Source organism: Mytilus californianus, unplaced genomic scaffold (assembly GCF_021869535.1).
Source record: "Mytilus californianus isolate M0D057914Y unplaced genomic scaffold, xbMytCali1.0.p SCAF_6, whole genome shotgun sequence".
NCBI classification, from domain to species: domain Eukaryota; kingdom Metazoa; phylum Mollusca; class Bivalvia; order Mytilida; family Mytilidae; genus Mytilus; species Mytilus californianus.
The window spans coordinates 73,746,341-73,765,895 of NW_026262712.1; the positions used below are offsets into that span (position 1 = coordinate 73,746,341).

The 19,555-nt window shown below is 32.5% G+C and overlaps 2 protein-coding genes across 2 annotated transcripts; both read right to left on the reverse strand.

Annotated features, from left to right (window-relative positions):
* Positions 1 to 5,552: 5,552 nt before the first annotated feature.
* LOC127705860 (toll-like receptor 4) lies at positions 5,553 to 10,987 on the reverse strand. The gene is made up of 2 exons (XM_052210211.1): positions 10,932 to 10,987; positions 5,553 to 8,203 (listed from the first exon to the last, which is right to left on the reverse strand). Exon 2 carries the CDS (start codon positions 8,190 to 8,192, stop codon positions 5,643 to 5,645), a length of 2,550 nt encoding a protein of 849 aa, XP_052066171.1. The 5' UTR covers positions 8,193 to 8,203; positions 10,932 to 10,987; the 3' UTR covers positions 5,553 to 5,642.
* A 2,884-nt stretch (positions 10,988 to 13,871) lies between these two features.
* Positions 13,872 to 15,160, reverse strand: LOC127706609 (leucine-rich repeat-containing protein 40-like). The gene is made up of 3 exons (XM_052211264.1): positions 15,149 to 15,160; positions 14,537 to 14,898; positions 13,872 to 14,202 (listed from the first exon to the last, which is right to left on the reverse strand). The coding sequence occupies exons 1-3, from the start codon at positions 15,158 to 15,160 to the stop codon at positions 13,872 to 13,874; spliced, it is 705 nt and encodes a 234-aa protein (XP_052067224.1).
* Positions 15,161 to 19,555: the final 4,395 nt, after the last annotated feature.

Consider the following 19,555-nt stretch of genomic DNA (forward strand, 5'->3'; position numbering starts at 1 on the left):
CCTTCCAATACATCCAAATGCGATTGTACATAAACCAGATTTTGCTATGCCTAACAAGTATGCTACTTGGTGAAAGTTCATGTAATAATGCGATGTGAACAATAGTCCCTGCATGTGATTTGACGTTCTACGGTATGAATATCTATAGTCGCACGTACATTCGGACTAGTTTGGTCATTCAATATGTGTTTTTTTATTATATGACTATATTATTTTGTTTTCTCATTGGCTAAAAGCATAGAAAATTCTCTTTGAAAAAAACATTATATTCACCGGAAATAATCAAGAGACGTTAATTTACCTAAATATAGATTTTCCAAGGCAACGTCAATGACGTAAGTTTATAACGTTATGTACATTCCCGTTTTTTTTCTTTTTTTCTTTCTACATTCAGTTTATTCATTTCGTTTTGTTTTCGGTGCATCTCTCTAATAAACTTTATTGAGTATTTCAACGTTTTAAAATTAGCAACCACAAAATCCGATGATAAATTTAGTATAAAATTAAACAGGGAGCAGTTTTAAAAGCATCTTGAGCAAATACTATAATATTCATGGTTAATAGAATGCGATTTCATCAACTGCACAATTAAGTTATATTTTATAGTATTATCATAACAAATTGGATTGGACCAGTTCTGGCAATTGAGGATTAAAGTCAACTCAATATACAGATTGTTTATATAATACTTTGCACTTTTTTTACACCAAAAACCTCAATATTTCCGGCCCAAAAATTTGGTGCGTGCACCAATTAACTCTCTTGTATATTTATGATTCTAGTATGCAAAAAAAAGGTAAAGAATTAATTGCAATGTCAAACAAATATAGCAAAAATCCGGAACTCAAAGGCAAAATCAAAAAGGGGAAGTCCATAAAACAGTCTAAATGATGAAAAAAAATCTATGAACACTAGAGTTCACTTCGTACAAATTCTAATTTTACCAAACAATTGGAGTGTCAACTTTATTGTAAGGAAAATGACGTTGATCATACCTTGTTTACTTCCTCAAAAGTGTGAAATATTTCCTTTTCGTATAAAGTAATGTGCATGTTTGCAAATAATAAAATTTTAAAGTTTGAGTATCTTTTATAAACGATGATCAATACACACAAAAATCCTAAATATTATTGTTGTACACATATCAGTGGTGGATTCAGGGGGCCGGTTGTTGCAATCCCCCTCCTTTTTTGACGATCAGGAACCCCCTTTATCATGTGTTTGAATCCCCTTTTTGAAAATTACTGGATCTGCCCCGGCATATGTACTTTAACGGTACGACAATCTATCGATACCTATATTTTGGCATTTCATAAAGGTCATATTTTGCTCTGATTGAAAATTGCGTCTTCACACGTAATCTATTTGATGTTGCATGTGTACTGATTGTTATACACGTCTTAGATACATGAATTTTTCTAATAGTTCTTATTGGCTTTGAACTAGCTGTCAAAAACTGCGAGCGAATTCTCTAAGAACTGTGCTTAAACGTTGCGCACGATGTTGGTACTACTTAGCGTTACACGACGTTCCTCATAATGAAGCGATTTCGACGATTTCAAGGAACGTTTCAAGCGTTTAAGTTTATAATTGGTGAGGTCAATTTACAGTACTGTTGTGAATTTGGTAACCGATTTCGGTTTGTCTGACAATGCATAGTTTAACCAATAAAACTCAAAGTGGTCGAACATTTATAAGAGTTGTCAATCTTTCCAGGCCATAATTGATAATTTAATTTTTTGCAGCAGTTCGCATTAGTGAATCATACATTAATTTCCATATTTATACAGATTTGTTTTTAATATAAATTAGATTTTGAATCTATTTCCCTTTATTGCATGTTTATACATACTCCTTTTGTTGCATTTCTTTCCGTTTCCGTTTCCTTTCTTTATTTTATCATTTCCCGATGCTTTCTTTGTCGCAAAATTTCTAGGTAGTTAAACATTTTGGATTCATGTTTTTCTCATTTTCGTATTTTTGTGGCATATGCATATCCTTTGTTTTGTTATAATTGCCAGCAATAGTTTTTCTCTATTTTATTTTATCAACAAAAAAAATATGCATGTCTAAATAAGCACAAAAATGTCAGTATTCACCTCTGAAGCTAACAAAACCTTTAAATAGACTTATTAAGAAGGGATATAGTTACGATACTGTTGTCAGGTCATTAAAGATTGCATATTTAGGCGTTAATATTGATTCACTTATAGGGTCTTTGCATCGGCACTAAACACATTTATTTAAATACCAGTTGTTGGCATGACACGGGTTATGTTCTTCTCATATATGTTATGATGGTATGATACTAAACCCCTAACGGGTAGGATTGTGCCTGATATTCATATGATGAAGACATAATCTTTCAATCAGTTTAATTGAAGTCTGGAGCTGGCATGTCAGTTAACTGCTAGTAGTCTGTTGTTATTTATGTATCATTGTCATTTTGTTTATTTTCTTTGGTTACATCTTCTGACATCAGACTCGGACTTCTCTTGAACTGAATTTTAATGTGTGTATTGTTATGCGTTTACTTTTCTACATTGGCTAGAGGTATAGGGGGAGGGTTGAGATCTCATAAACATGTTTAACCCCGCCGCATTTTTGCGCCTGTCCCAAGTCAGGAGCCTCTAGCCTTTGTTAGTCTTGTATTATTTTTAATTTTAGTTTCTTGTGTACAATTTGGAGTTTAGTATGGCGTTCATTATCACTGAACTAGTATATATATTTGTTTAGGGGCCAGCTGAAGGACGCCTCCGGGTGCGGGAATTTCTCGCTGCATTGAAGACCTGTTGGTGACCTTCTGCTGTTGTCTGTTCTATGGTCGGGTTGTTGTCTCTTTGACACATTCTCCATTTCCATTCTCAATTCTATGTTGCTTTTGATGATTTAAAACTTATAGACAACGTTCCTTGAATAAAACAAATGTCATGAATGTGCTGAAAAAAAACTAAGATCCCGATATTTTTTATATCAATCTCATTTGGTCAACATTTGAATTTAAACTTAAACTTTCCCTTTATCATACATTGGTTATATTATAACTTATATTTTTATTTTCATTCGAATTAAACTGGACACAAATAATTATGATATAAAATTAAAAACCCGAGCATGACATCAATTACGTTTTGCGAACGTTGGGACAAAACGGCTATACTTTTTTAAACGATCTAAAAACCTTGTTGCCAATCGAAAAAATGTTAAACACTATATTATTTAAAAAGAAAAAGAAATAAACTTTTACCGCCTAGATTTATTTTCTATGATCCAACTATGCTTATTTAATATACAGCCGGTTACAATCTCAATTGTAAAAAAAATACAGCGTTTTTGTCGTTGGGACAAGATGGCTATACTTTTTGAAGTCATTGCAATAGAAACTATACGCATGGTTTCTGGCAAAAAAATATCATGAACCAGGAGAAAAGTAAAAAAACTTTCAAAATATCATAAATATTTTTCCTCTCAGCTTTTCCAATGTCACGGTATACATGCGCAAACCCGATATATACTTACCTTGCATATGCTTGGACATTTTTCAGACCAGTTTCAAAAATAACATTTTCCGGTTTACGGTTTCAGTGATATTGATTTTGCTTTAACACGCGAATAACAATAACAATAGCAATACTCTTGTGAAGTTTTACGATGATCAGAAAAAAAATACAGTAGGAAAGAAACGGAACTCCGATCTTTTGCACACAAAATATAACTTTGGACATTACGTTTTTGCGTAAAAATGGGATAATTAAGTGTCATAATTCTTGATATTTTAAATTTCGGTTCTTTTTTTTTCTATATTTTCAAGTCTAATGTGATAAATTCAACCAGAAATCACTATATTTTTATCGAACTGACCAGTCTACGTATTTATTTCCATGCTAATCTATAGCAAAATGGAATTGGTACCAACATCGTGCGCAACGTCTTAGTGGCTTTTTTATTGTTTGGTATGAGGGATGGATAAATACCCTGCCACGTCCGTTCTGTACTATTGGTTGATGTTTTTCTGCTTTGTATCGATCTGAAGAGTTAAGCCCTTTTTAACTGATTTTCATAGTTAGTTCTTATGTTGTGCTGTTACACTACTTTCATAATTCGTTTTGTTATAAATAAGACCGTTGGTTTTCTCAATTGCATGTTTCATATTTTTCATGACGCAGCCTTTTATATCCGACTATACTATGTTGTTTTACTCATTTTTGTAGACGTACATTTGCCTATAATTGCCTACATCCACTTCATTTGGACTTGGGTGTATAGTTGTCTCATCATTGGCAATAATACAACATCTCCTTATTTTTGTACGTAGGTCAAGAGTTTCATATTTCACTTTTTGCATTCTTTTGATAATACAGATTATACATACACAGTCCAAAATGCAAACCAGTTCGACGCAACTTATGTGTTACTTTTTTGGAATTCACATGAGTTACCATAGTTCTCTTTATATCTTTACACGAATTTCTTTATATGTCATTGATTGAATAAATGATTATATAGCGTGGAACCAAACGCATGTTTACATCAAACTGCGACATTAATGAGGAACCATTGTATACAATTTTCGAGGGAAAGCTTTGATTGTTTTCTATTCTCGGGGGAATCCGCGGTTGTGTGCGATCCTGGTGGAAACCCTTGGAATGAATGTGATCCTTGAGTGCAGCATGGGACTGTTGGCGATCATCGATTGTAGCCTGTGAAAGTATGTATCCTCGATGAATCAATGAGGTTGAATACGATCCTCGAGGGAAACCCTAGGATTGTATGCGATCTTCGAGGGAACCCTTTAGCTAGAATTGTATGCGATCCTCGAGGAAACCATAGGATTGTATGCGATCCTCGAGGGAACCCTAGAATTGTATGCGATCCTCGAGGGAACCATAGGATTGTATGCAATCCTCGAGAAAACCATAGGATAGTATGCGATCCTCGAAGGAACCCTAGGATTGTATGCGATCCTCAAGGAAACCATAGGATTGTATGCGATCTTCGAGTGCAGCATAAAGTAAAATAACAGATATACCGCACATCGAGAAAATTTCAAACGGAAAGTTCCTAATCAAATGGCAAAACTAAAAGCACAAACACATCAAACTTATGAAACAACTGGCATGGGACTGTATGCGATCCTTGAGTGCAGCATATGACTGTATGCAATCCTCGAGTGTAGCCTGTGGTTGTATGCATCCTCGATGGAACAATAGGGTTGCATACGAAACTCTGGGAACCTTGATATATGCTAAACATTGAAGATATTTTTCTTGTCACCAGTTTCCAACCTTTTCCAAACTTTGAAAGAACTTTCTCATTTGAATTAAATCCAGAAAGCAGCTTTAAAGCAATAATTTAAGTATAGGATAATGCATAACATATGAAATAGATCAAGCCACATGAATAATGTTTCAACTTTGACTTTCTTCGTTCACTTGTTTTGCTCAGTTAGTAAAACCTGGAATCGAAAAATGAACAACTTTTTAAAAATTACGATCATTTTCGCCATTCATTCTATTATATATGTTTTCCTTTCATTTAATTCTATGTTGAAGTACTATTTATAGTAGTTTATTAAATATGAATACAATTTACACAAATTTCGCAGTCTTATTTTATGAGTTGAACAAAGTTAGTATAAAGAGTCAGGACGTGAGTACTTGTGTAATCTGGTTCCAGAAAACAGTATCACCATATTCATCGTTGGGATATTCAATATACGATTGTGATTGTACCAGTTCCAAGATGTGTAATGGCAGTTCTTTAGATGTAATCTGGTCTATAAAAATAAGAAAAAGCACGTTTTCGTGACTTCTTTCGTAGATACTCTCCATTCTAGCCATATTATATTCAAACATGCACCAATACGACTTCAGGAAATTTCGAGACATGATTATAATTGTTCTACGACTATTGTGTATAGCGGAAGTAATGTTAGTGGCGATGTCATTACCTGGTAGAAAATTCCTTTTATGTAAACACAATATGATTCCATTTTCTTTTTCCAGTTTTGTAAGTAATTGTTTGTGGACAAAGGTGCTATCCTCATCTGCATAAGATACAAAGGCTCCATACATATACGATTTATCATCATCGTTTTCAACTGGGACCATCTTTTTATGAGATTGTATTTTTATCATGTAATACGCATATCGCAATTTCCATCGATATCGATAGATTAATCCACTACATATGATTATCAAAACAGAAGACACTGACGCTACAAGTGCAACAATAATAGGAATTTTTGACATGCAATCCTTTGAAAGTGTATCGTACAGTTTATCAATATTTTCTATCGGCACTAATGTTAAGTCTGAAAGTTGACATGTGTAGTTCTTCTTTCCTATTAGCCCGACAGTTGTCGTAACTAACCATTGCACAAAGTTAATTGTTTCACAAGTACAAAGAAAATCATTCTGACTTAGATCAATTCTGAAACTTTGGTTTAAAATGTCAATGGAATCTAGTTGTTGTATTGCCGAAGCAGATAAAAACGAAATGCGATTATTTTTCAAATTGAGATATTTCAGACTTTTCAAATGACCGATATCAAAATCAATACTTTCAAAAGTATTTTCGCTTAGATCAATCCTTTCAATTTTTAACTGAGACTTGAAAAAATCTTTTGATAATCTTTGTATTTTATTTTGAGATAAATTTATTGTTTTCAAATTATGCAAATTTTGTAATGTTGCGCCTTTATAATCATACGGTAGTACAAGTCCTAATATATTATTTTGTAAATATAATTCTTCCAAGCTACCGAAATCTTCACTGAAGAAATAATTTGACACATTTGAACAAAAGTTTGATGACAAGTCGAGATATTTAAGACTTTTAACATTATAAATTGGTCCGATCCATGATGTGAGCAAGTTATTACTTAGGTCAACATTTCGCAGAATATTGTTTGTTAAATTGTATGATAATAAACTGTAATGTAAATGACAAGAAGAATAATTCAGTGATGTAAGTTGATGGGGAATTGGCAGCAGCGGTATAGCTTGAAATGTTTGATCATTATACTCCATACCATATTTCACTTTTGTTTCAGTGACGGGTTCTTTCTTACATACAATATCATAACTACATTGTTCAGGATGTTCGTCCTCTGTATGAAATGTGAACATATGTGAAACATTAAACGTTTTCACGGAAATGCGTAGTAAATCCCAAAAGTAGGGACCGTATGAAAACTGGTTATCCCTGGCTGAAACGTAGTCAAGTGTGTTGGGCATAAACAACATAGCTCTGATTTCGATCTGCTGCAGTCGATTACTGTCCCCATGAATTTCTTGAATGGTTGTATTAGTCAAATACTTTATTTGAGATGTTCTGAGCATTGTATTCATGTCAAACACCTTATGGATTTTATTGAATTTTAAAACTTTGATTGAAGAAAATTGCAGATCATATGTTACATTCTCCAAGACTTCAAATTTTAAGCAGGTGTTATTTGAAATATCCAAAACAGAAATGCTTTTAAGGTATCGGAAAGTACCTTTGTTAATATGTTTAATACGACAATCAGAAATACTCAAATTTTCAATTTGAGGAATGTATTTAAAGCTTTCATTGGTTAACGATCGAACGGCGCAATTTCCCGTCAATCCTGACAAGTCAAGTTCCCGTAATCTTTTCATAGAATAAAACGATTCACTTATTTGTCCTGTATCATTTGAAATGAAATCCATTTCAAGTGATCGAAGAGAAACCATTAATGTCAAATTTGGTTGAAAGTTTCCAAATAAATTTTGTTTTATATTTAGATGTATCAAGTTCTCTAAAGGTTTCAATACGTGTATGTTCAAGTTTGCTATACTTGCATCCAGTTTATTGTTCTGTAAATTCAGACTGCGCAAATTTGTTAATCCTGTAAAAGATAAATTTCTAAATACGCGAATCTCATTGCTTGAAAGATCCAGTTTTAGTAGGTTAGTCATGTCTGAAAACGCCTGGTCAGGAATAACTTGTATTTTATTTTCCTTGAACGAAAGTTCTTCGATTTTATTTGTAAGTTTAGGAATCTCTCTTATCTCTAATCTGGAACAATCGACAGAAAACAGCAGCGTGACTGGGTTTTGTCGACATGTACATATTTTGAGGAAATAACAACGTTCATGTCTTTCATCTGCTGTCATTACATGGTATATAGATCGAAGTAGAAACAGCTGAAGCAACGTAAAATGCATTTTCTTGCACTCTAAAATATGTAATAAGAAATAATCTATTCAATTTATAAATAAATAATATATCAAAAGCCTAACAGCAATACTTTGTAGTCATTCTTTGTTGTAAGGTTTTGTTTTATTGATATGTTGTCGACGTATTATTGCCATTGTGTTATTGTGCTATGGTCATTTCATATAGTCTTGTCTTTCATTTTTGCTCCTTTGCTTTGTAAATAAAGTGTCTATATGTCATTTTGTTTTTGTTTGTTGACATAGTGGTTTGTTTTTATAGTGATTTAAGTTTTAACACAAGCTTGACCGCTGTACCCCAATTTTTGACGTTTTTACCTATTATGTCTGTTTGTTTTGTTCAAACATTGTTGTCAATATAAAGGAATGTTATGCGACAGTCATACACGTGAGAGGTTTAGCTAGCTATGAAACCAAATTTAATCTACCGTTTCCTACATATAGAAATGCTTGTACCTAGTCTGGAATATGACAGTTGTTTTCCATTCGTTTGAAGTGTTTGGGCTTTTGATCTTGTCATTTGATACGGGAATTTCCGTTTTGAAGTTTCCTTGTAGTTCGGTATTTTTGTTATTTTACCGTTTGCATTATGATGAGGACTTAAAACGTGTCAGACTCTGATCTTTACCTTCATGCTGTCAAACTGAACTACGTTACGTATTCCATTTTTGGTAAATGGAATAACTATTCATATATTTGATGCGTCCTACGCGCTTTTTTTTATTTAGTTTGACCAGGAACGATCAACTTCTAATATTTGAAAGCCAAGGATGTATGAGAACTTGCACACATGAGCAGCTAAATGACTAAACGTGACATAAAACGAATAGTCAATACCCACTACTTCGTCTGCGGGAATTAGCACCTTTGTTTCTTGATAATTTCTATTTACGAAGAATATAGGAAACAAAGGTTTTAAATCATTTCAGTACCGAAGCATTAACTACTGAGCTGATGACATCGCCGGAAAAAGCAGCGGCCAAGTTGACCATGGCCAATGTCAGAAAATGATTGTAACGATATATTAATGTGTTCCATCCGAAGCGCACTCCTAGATATAACTTCAAATTCATAAAGAACGCTCACACCAAAACTTTTGCAAAAGAGGATTGCAAATACATAGCTTGCAGTAATACAAGGTTTCTTTAAAAGAGAATTGACAAAAGGCCGAAATTTAAATGTTTGTTTCACTGCTTGGAAACGATAAAAGTAAAAGTTTAAAGGGTTTTCCTCAAATATAATAAAAATCAAGGGCAAATAAATTTAAATGCACTCAAATCAACTGCTTACAAAACTTTGAATTTTTGAAATAATAAGGCTTTTCTACTTCAGGAATAGATTACCTTAGCTGTATTTGGCAAAACTTTTAGGAAATTTGGTCCTCAATGCTCTTCAACTTCGTACTTTATTTGATCTTTGAAACTTTTTTTGATTCGAGCGTCACTGATGAGTCTTTTGTAGAAGAAACGCTCGTCTGGGGCAAATACAAAATTTCAATCCTGGTATCTATGATGAGTTTATTTTCAAAGCCAGAATTGCTTTCATCCATATAAAATATGTGTATACGACTGATTAAAGTCATATCACAAAACTAAAAATTGACAAAAGGCCGAAATGATAAATACTTGTTTCACTGCTGGTAAACAATACAAGGAAAAAGTTTATAGGTTTTCCTCAAATATAATAAAAATGAAAGCAAACAAAGTTAAATGCCCGCAAAGCCAGAATAGCTTTCATCCATATTAAATATGTGTATACGACTTATTTAATTCATAACACAAAACTAAAAATGACAAAAGGTCGAAAATGTAAAATTTGTTTCACTGCTTGTCAACAATACAAGGAAAACATTTATAGGTTTTCCTCAAACATAATAAATATGAAAGCAAATAAATTTAAATGCACTCAAAAGCTAGAATTGCTTTCATCCATATAAAATTAATTTATTGATGCGAATTTTTCAATTCATAACACAAAACTTTAACATTGATGTATGATTAAAGCATTTTAAGAGAAATCTATTGATTTGTTTACAGCGACATAACATCTGAACACGTCTTTAGCATTTTATTTAAAAGTCAACAAACGGAAAAGAGTGTTCCAGAAATCATTTTATTATTATTATTATTAACATGGATATTCGGTTGGTTCTAGTCGGCACAGTTGCAAATAATACTACATTTTTATATTGAAAAAGCAATAACGTTCATCACGAATAAATGTATCCCTCATTGATTATAGTTTACGGATATTTTCAAAAGTTTATATATTAGAAAATACGAATGCAACTTGTTAAAAGTTTTTCTAATTTGATAGAAAATATTGTTAGCTGAAAAATTAAAATTGGATGAAAAAATTGGAACACGCAATTTATAATTCATTGTTTAAAGTCGACAAACGAAAAAGAGTGTTCCAAAAATCTTTTTTCTTATTATTTTTGACAAGTTAATTTCGGTGGGTCTTTGTCGGCTCAACTGCAAATAGTAAATTTCTATATATAAAAAGCAATAAGGGTCATTCCAAATAAATGTATCCATCGTTGATTATATTATATGAATATTTTTAAAAGTTTATATATTAGAAAATATGAATGCAACTTGTTCAGAGATTATCTATTTTGGTATATACATGTAACTAATTCAAAAAGCGAAAAAATAAAACATTTGTTTTGCTAAAAAAATATAATTTGATGATTTCTTTTACGTGCGGATGTATTATCTTTTTACTTACTTGATGCGCTTTTAATCTCAAAATGACATCCAGCCTTTGAAGTTTGGGTACAAATAAATCATATTCATCGGATGAGCTATTTAATACGATTTTGATTTCCTGTTTTGATGTAATTATAGAATTTTTTGAAAGTTTAAAAAAATATTTTTTTCACTTAACTTCCTGAAATAAATTTGAAAAGTGTTATACATGTAGACAACTCATGACGATAGAGATCATCCTGCAATAATTTTCGATTTACATGTACTAAGTAATAAAAATGTACAACAACAAAAAAATCGAACTCCAAGGAAAATTCTAAACAGAAAGTCCCTTAACAATTGACAAAATCAAAAGCTCAAAAACATCAAACGAATGGAAAACAACTGTTTTGTTCCTGACTTAGTACAGGCATTTCCTTATGTAGAAAATGGCTATATAGCTAGCGTAACATCTCACTTGTATGGAAGTCGCATATAGTTCCATTTTGATTACATAATTATAAAATTTTGTGGTAGTTGATAAAAATCGCATTTTATTGTTATTTCATAAGATAGAGAATAAAAAAGGGGAATGTGTCAAAATAACAACAACCCTACCAAGTGCTCAAGCCCACAGATGACAAACCTCCCCAATACCTCTAACCAATGTGGAATAAACAAACACACAGCAAAACTCAGTTTAACAGTAGTTTTATAGAGATTTTCTTGCCCTGAACAATTTTGTTTGTTATATCGAAGTATTTGGTATAAATCATGGAAAGAGTGTTAAACAGTTTAAAACATTGATCACTCCAATAAGTGAGTAACATGAAACTTGAATCAATGGAGCACGATTTTTGGATAGGTTCTAGTGACTCCATCTTTAGTTTTCTCTGTAGTGTTCTGTGGACTGTTGGTTATTTTTTGGAACTAGTGTTGTTTTTCTTTCCTCTACTTATGATTGCCATTTGCATCTTCTTGCTATTTAAACCAAACAATAAATGCATTACTTTTTGATAAGCAGAAATCCATTTAAGCCTGGAATCCGCGCTTCCTATATACATAAGTGTGCAATCTAAAAAAAATACGGGAAATAGGTTTTCTTATGTACGTATTTCGTGAATTGATAAAGTCTGTATGGCGATCTATTGTTGGTAACATCTATGATCGTCCATGTCATTTGGTCTGTGATGGATAGCTGACTCATTTTCAATCATAACATATTATCTTATTGTATAATGTAATTTAAAAGGAATCCGGTTTAATTGTGCAATCATTTAGTATGATTTGTATTCAATATAAATGGTTTTCAATTCACTTTGTGTTTCAAAATTGTGTAAAACTGTATTGTTGATCTGATAGTTGACAGGGTTTTAAAATCAAGCATTTAGGGTGTTATATTTTCCAAATGAAGCTGAAGTTTAAGGGCATATAAGATTCCACGCTGATGTTTCCTATGAAGATTTGCATACAAGCTCATGTTTACCTGATCAATTAGAAAAAATAAACACAATGAAAATATACCATCATGTGCTATTTTTCAATGGCGGCGAAATTTGGATATTTACCAAAGAATTTACTTTTTTGTGTACCAATTCTTTGAAAATAGTTCGTATTTATTTAATTTTCATGATTTTAGATTGCATATTTATCTATTAAAAAAAAACCACCAAAACATCAATATGTCCAAATATTGATTATAACACAATCGGAACATTCATTGATAAGATGATTTTTCTGATATCTATAGTTCTACGACTATACAAGACATATTTCGTTCGTATCGGTCAACCAATGGGTTATGTGTAGTACTCTCATAACCCTATGCCAGAGGTTTTTGCGTGAAAATGCACCTCTTCTAAGTAGTCCATACAATGTGTACACTCCAGTAACGTATCAATTGAGATATGTAAATAACATACGGTTGGGCAGTGCGTATGTTCCGAGTCTTATTATATTAATTTCCCTGATAGAGGAAGCTATTAGACAAAGATTACCATTTGATGAAGTTGTAGTCATCCCTTCAAAAATTTTACGGCCGCCATCACGTTATTGAATATCTGTTTCACAGGATAATCGTATTAACCACAATCCAATCCTCCTTTTCCCCGAATCTGACCTACAAATTAGACTTATCACTGGGATTGAATTAACTTGTTAAACACATCGGGTGCCACATGTGGAGCAGGATCTGCCAACCCTTCTAGAGCATCCAAAATCCCCCCTGTTTTGTTGGGGTTACTATCGCTCAGTGTTCAGTTTTCTATGTTATGTTTTGTATACTGTTGTTTGTCTGTTTATCTGTTGGTCTGTTTTCTTATTCAGCCATGGCATTGTCAGTTTATTTTTGACTTTGAATGTCCCTCTGATACCTTTCGCCTCTTTTTTTTATTGTAGATAATGGGAATGGTCGGTGTATTGTTATTAAAATCTGTGTCATTTCGTGACTTAAACAATCTTTTTTGTACAAAAAGCATCGTTGAGAAGAGAAATGTAGTCGATTTTTCAATTGAGAATTAGTCCCAAATCAACATGTATTATAGAAAGAAAAAAAAAAAAAATACAAACACACAAAACACATATTTTTTTTTCGATCCTCGCGTAAATGCAAACTTCTTTTATTAGACTGTGAATACCACAATTTTGATTGAAGTCAAACATTTTTCATTCGTTATTGTTTTTGAACTATTATAGCGATAAATTATCCACTTAAGGTTCGCAAAAGGAGTATGTTTACTAACCTTATCAAAATGTTTCCTTCATCTAATGGTATGCCTTATTTGCAAAGTTACTGGCTTTTGGAATATTAAAGCATCAAAAGGAAAAACTTTTTAAAAGAACTATATATTTCAATTGAAACTTAATATCTACCCAAAGATTTTATGCAATTCCTTTTATTTCTTCTTGTTGTAAATAATACAAATTAGTTTCATGAAACAAAACTAATCATTAACAGTTTTGCTCCTCTACATTTCAATGTTTAACATTTCGGAATATATTTCATTTGGAATTCATAAATAGGTATATTAAGATTAGTACATTTTCCGCTGATAAACGTACTTTTTCTAGTTGGCCACTGTTTCATCCATCCAAAACCTACACATGTACATATAACATTACTTCCCGTCAGGTCTATCGAATACAGCCTTATTTTCTTAATTGCTTCAGGAACTGTTCTCAGTTTTGTATACCTTAGATGTAGCACCTGTAATGACTGCGTTGTGGCAAATGCCTCTAATTCCACCATGGATATAGGGTAAAATGACAATTCTAACGTAATCAATAATGCCAAGTTTGAAAAATCACCTACCCTGATAATTGATATATTTGCTTGAAACATTTCAGTCTTTTCTAAGGACGGCATATTACTTAGAGCTTTTGGCACGTTATGTAGTTTTGGAAGAACAAGGCTAATTTCGTATAAGTTAGGTTGCATTTTAGCTGGATATACTGCATCTGTTATATTGATATATAATCAGACTGAAGAGCAAATGATTTTATGTTAGAAGAATCTTTATAAATAGCTGAGATGTTTGTAAACTCGTGCCCTGAATAACAATATAATAAATGTTATTAAATCCTTCAAAAATCTCCTCTGGAAGAACCTTCAAGTTCACATTGTAGTTGATCAATACCGTAAATAACTTTGATAGTTTGTTTATTGACACTGGAAGTCTACTGATGTTTGTAGATTCGATCTGCAAAAACATTAGCGAATCTTCTAATCCTTCAAATGCGTTTACAGGGAAGGAATCCATAGAAACATTGTATACACTCAATTCCACCAGTTTGTTCAAACCCATTACAGATGTTGGCCATTTTGTCATATTGATTGAACCAAAAGATAGTTTCTTAAGATTTGATGAAACATTCATAAGGATGTTCGTGTCTAAATCTTTCATAGGATTATATTGGACTTGTAGATCAGACAGTTTAGATAGAAGGGTGAGTGTTAACGGCAATGGTATTAGCTGATTTCCGCGTAAACGTAAGGACTGCAACGTATCCTGAAAACGCTCCAATGTCAATGTAGATAATGTTGTTATTCGATAACCATTATGTGTCTAACTTAATATTATTGAACGCACTTGCTGGCAATGATGCTATGTTATTATCTGAAAGGTCTACAAACCATGTTCCATTATAGGATGAAGCCCTTAAAGTTAGAACTTTTGTAAATCCCTTGTTCCAGCAGTCTTCTTGAAGTACTCCAAAGGTATGACATTCGCATTGCGGCGGGAAAGGGCACATTGGTACATCAGATGTCATGGTGTAACCAAACACTGTCAGCAGCTTTTAAAAATCCAAATTATATTTCATGGTATTAGAAAAAAAACAACAAATAAACATTTTTTTACTTGGCAAAATAATATTTTATTTAAGGAATGACTGTAATATTTGTTCTGTGTATGAAGAAATAACATAAACAAATGTGGTGCACACTGAATAACCCGCGTAGCAGGTTATTTAAAAGTGTGCACCACATTTTTTATGTTATTTCGAATAGACAGAAAAAATATTAAAGTCATTCCTTATAATTTAATTCTAAAAAGCAGTAAATTATGATTAAAACGTTGATGAAGTCGCGGTCACAAGCCGGAATCATGTCTATGAGCTGATAGACAAAACACTTTCATCCAATCAGAAGACGTGTTACATCCAAAATTAAATTATTTAAATGTACAAACAGGACTTTCAAAATAAAAATCAATTTGCATAACTGTATGTTTCTTATCTTTATATCATGTCTCAAATGAAATCACAGGTTCCATTTGAATTCAACGATTGAAAATGCAGTAGATAACTTTCCAATTTGATTTAAAAAAATATGCATGTAAAATTATTCAAATGAAATATCTTTAAAACATAAAACTAAACAAACAACACAAATGCTGGTATTTGTTAAAACATTGTTGTTTCAATTTCTTAGATCAAGTAATAGACTATTTTTATTTATAATTAAAGAACCTTAGTGAGCGCGCTCACATACCCTACGTCCCCACATTGTCATTGGAGAAATAAAATAAGTGTAAGAAAAAAAAATTGAATCATAATTTCCTGTCAATATGCACATCTACATTGTATGACCTTATTATCTACAAAGTTTCATGAAATTCTGTTGTGTGGTTTCAGAGGAGTTGCGATGACAAACTGTTGCAGTAGTACATTAAAGCAAATAAGTTCAAAGGGGCGTATTTCCTAGAAAAAAAATTGAATCGTAATTTCCTGTCGATATGCACGTCTACATAGTATGTCCTTATTATCTACAAAGTTTCATGAAATTCTGTGGTGTGGTTTCAGAGGAGTTGCGATGACAAACTGTTGCAGTAGTACATTGAAGCAAATAAGTTCAAAGGGGCGTAACTCCTAGAAAAAAATTGAATCGTAATTTCCTGTCAATATGCACATCTACATAGTATGTCCTTATTATCTAAAAAGGTTTCATGAAATTCTGTGGTGTGGTTTCAGAGGAGTTGCGATGACAAATTGTTGCAGTAGTACATTAAGGCAAATAAGTTCAAAAGAGGCGTAACTCCTAGAAAAAAAATTGAATCGTAATTTCCTGTCGATATGCTCATCTACATAGTATGTCCTTATTATCTACAAAGTTTCATGAAATTCTGCGCTGTGGTTTCAGAGGAGTTGCGATGACAAACTGTTGCAGTAGTACATTGAAGCAAATAAGTTCAAAGGGGCGTAACTCCTAGAAGAAAAATTGAATCGTAACTTCCTGTCGATATCCACAACTACATAGTATGTCCTTATTATCTAAAAAGGTTTCGTGAAATTCTGTTTTGTGGTTTGATAGGAGTTTGGGATGACAAGAAACAGGACTGACGGACTGACGGACGGACGGACAGACGGACAGACGGACGGACAGACGGGTCAAAAACATTATATCCTCCGCAACCCGTTGCGTGGGGTATAATAATAATACTATTTACTTGACAATGGTTAGTTTCCATAAATTGGGATACCCCACTTCTCATATACAAACGATTTGCAATTGAACCGTTCCTTTAAGATTTATTTATTTACTTGTTTGGTGCAAATATCTTCAAAGGGTTATATTATTCTACAAAAATAATGAACAGAATCCACATTTCCCAACTATACATTGCACGATATAAATAATAATTAACTTAGGATAATATATACCTCGTTCATTCTATAAAGATATAATTGTTAACAAAATTAGCTTTAAGAAATGATTTAACATTAACATCATAAGGAAGATTTGCAGATGTAAGCACACATAAAATTCTGGAACATTTCAGTACACTTCATGACTCTTTTTCATATGAGTGTCTTACAGTTGTGTGTGTCAGATAAGACCGTAAACTATTTTCAACATAATATTAACGTTCTTTTACAGAATCGATTATAACTGTATTTGACTCGTTGTCAGCTTTATCTACTAGACAATACAACAGATGTCGCATGCAAAGCACTCTTGTAATACACGATACACTTTCCCTTTTGGAGCTTCGGAAGATCATTTGAAAGGCATATGCATAGTTTTCCAGTGTTTCCCTTTGAATGAATGGAAGGATGAATATTTAACTTTCAGTGGCAAATCAAAAGCATATTCAGGACGAGAACATTTTAATGTGATATAAACCCTGATTTGTACTAGACCGGCTCACTGACCCGGAGTTTTAACATGCTAGTTCACAAAGGAACTTCCACAGGAAGACAGGAAGACATGCCACACTACCCGGACACATTATTCTGATTCGAGCCGACAAGTCTCTAACTTATTAAGGCAGCGTGCTAGGTCGGTGTAGCAATTACCAATTTTAAAGTCTTTAGTTTGACCCGGCCGGGGATCGTTCCCAAGACCTCCCGCACTTGAGGTGGGCACGCTACCATGAGACCACTGAGACCATTTCCATTCTCAATTTTATACTATTTTTCTCCTCATAAGAAATGCTTATTGATTTTGAAAACAATTATCATGATTATATGACACTAAAGATTAAAAGTTGTAGAGTGTATTTTAATTCAATTTATAATTTAATATTTTCCAATAAAGGGTATTGAAAATGTACTTTTTCGACATAAACAAATTTATAGAATCACTTTATTAGTGTAGATCAAAAGTAATAGGCAATGAATAAAGCTATCATTTCTATATATCAAACATCTAATATACACATTTCTGTATTCAATAATGAGGTTAAGTATTTGTGTATTGAGATGTACAATGAATGGTCTGGTTAATTATGTAAGACTAAGGTTGATTAGTAATTTGGTCAATATGATTGGCATTTGTAATTAAGGCCCCACCTTGTCTCTGATTGTTTGGTGATCATGGCAGTTGTCAATCATACTGGTAATGTATTATTATTATTACTCTTTCCTAATTAGAATGACAAAATAGACTTAAGTTTGACAAAACTTAAAAACATACATACTTGAATGAACTGCTTCAAAGATATAACTTAAATTTTTCACAGTTCATATGTGCATATATATATATGTACAGAGACATGAGAAATATAGGGAACTACATTTCAGTGTGTATACATTTTGTAGATTTAGTAGCTAACCTGTGCTACTTCTTGTTTAGGAGGCCAGTGCCTTAGGAAAGACTTGGAACAATAGTTCCAATCTTTCAAAAAAAAAACCACCCAATTTAACTTAACAATAACTCATTCTCCCCACCCGTTTCCCAACTATTCCTCGTTAGCCTTTACACGTTTTGCTGTGGTTTTAGATCTTATAGTTTATTCCAGAACTACGTGTTGTGCGTCTTGGAAATCATATTGTACTTATTTTTTTCCAAAAGGAATTGCAAATTTGATTCTCTACTATAACTGATTCAAATTACAGATTTAAGGATTTTACTTAAATGATATTCATGGAAGGTTTATCTAAATCGAGATTAAGAGTATAACCTGGCCATATATCATTTATCATAACAACGTTGAGGAATACCATTAACTTAAAATTTAAAAACTATCAAGAGTGAAATTCTCCCTTCACAAGTTTTACGTTCCCTATTATGTAATTGTTAATTATTAACTTACTAGTTTTACTCATAGATCTCAATATGCCCACTGTGTCATTTCGGCATTCATACCTGTTTTGCAGGTGCACATTAAATATTTTGTGGTCAAGGGGTATACGAAATCAGTAATGGATTTATGGGGAGATTCAGGCCAACAGCTGTGTCAGGGCAGTGTAAAATTTAAATGTGTGTTAAACTTATGAGGTGTCACTCTTGTGGAAGAACTGAAGCAGGCTGTTTCAACCGAGCAGTCCTTAACAAATGTTGGAACAGTTACATAAAATTAAAATTGAACTGATCAGTTGAAAGAATGTATAGTATAACTTTGAATACTTCCAAAACATCCGTTTTGGCAAATGCCCATTTTACAATGAAATTTAAAAAAAAAAGGCTCAACACTCCATCTCAATTTACTAACATTTGACCTACACCACAACTATTCATAGGATTTACTCTTTACCCCTTAGTTGTTTCAAATAAGTTTGCAAAGTCAAAATGGATTTACAAGATTTGAACTTCTGTAAACTACTGTTACCTCTTAAACCATGATATTGTATTGAATTTGATAAAGTACAATCTTATCATGCTGTTTAATGTGTTTATCATCATATGACTTTAGAATCCAATTCTGAAAATAATAGGTTTAGTGT

Bases quoted from the DNA above. Each gene is read 5' to 3' on its own strand.
- LOC127705860 (XM_052210211.1), bottom strand. From the start codon at position 8,192: ATGCATTTTACGTTGCTTCAGCTGTTTCTACTTCGATCTATATACCAT.
- LOC127706609 (XM_052211264.1), bottom strand. The intron at 14,203-14,536 runs GTTATTTACGGT...ATCAATTATCAG, and splicing joins TCAATAAACAAACTATCAAA to GGTAGGTGATTTTTCAAACT.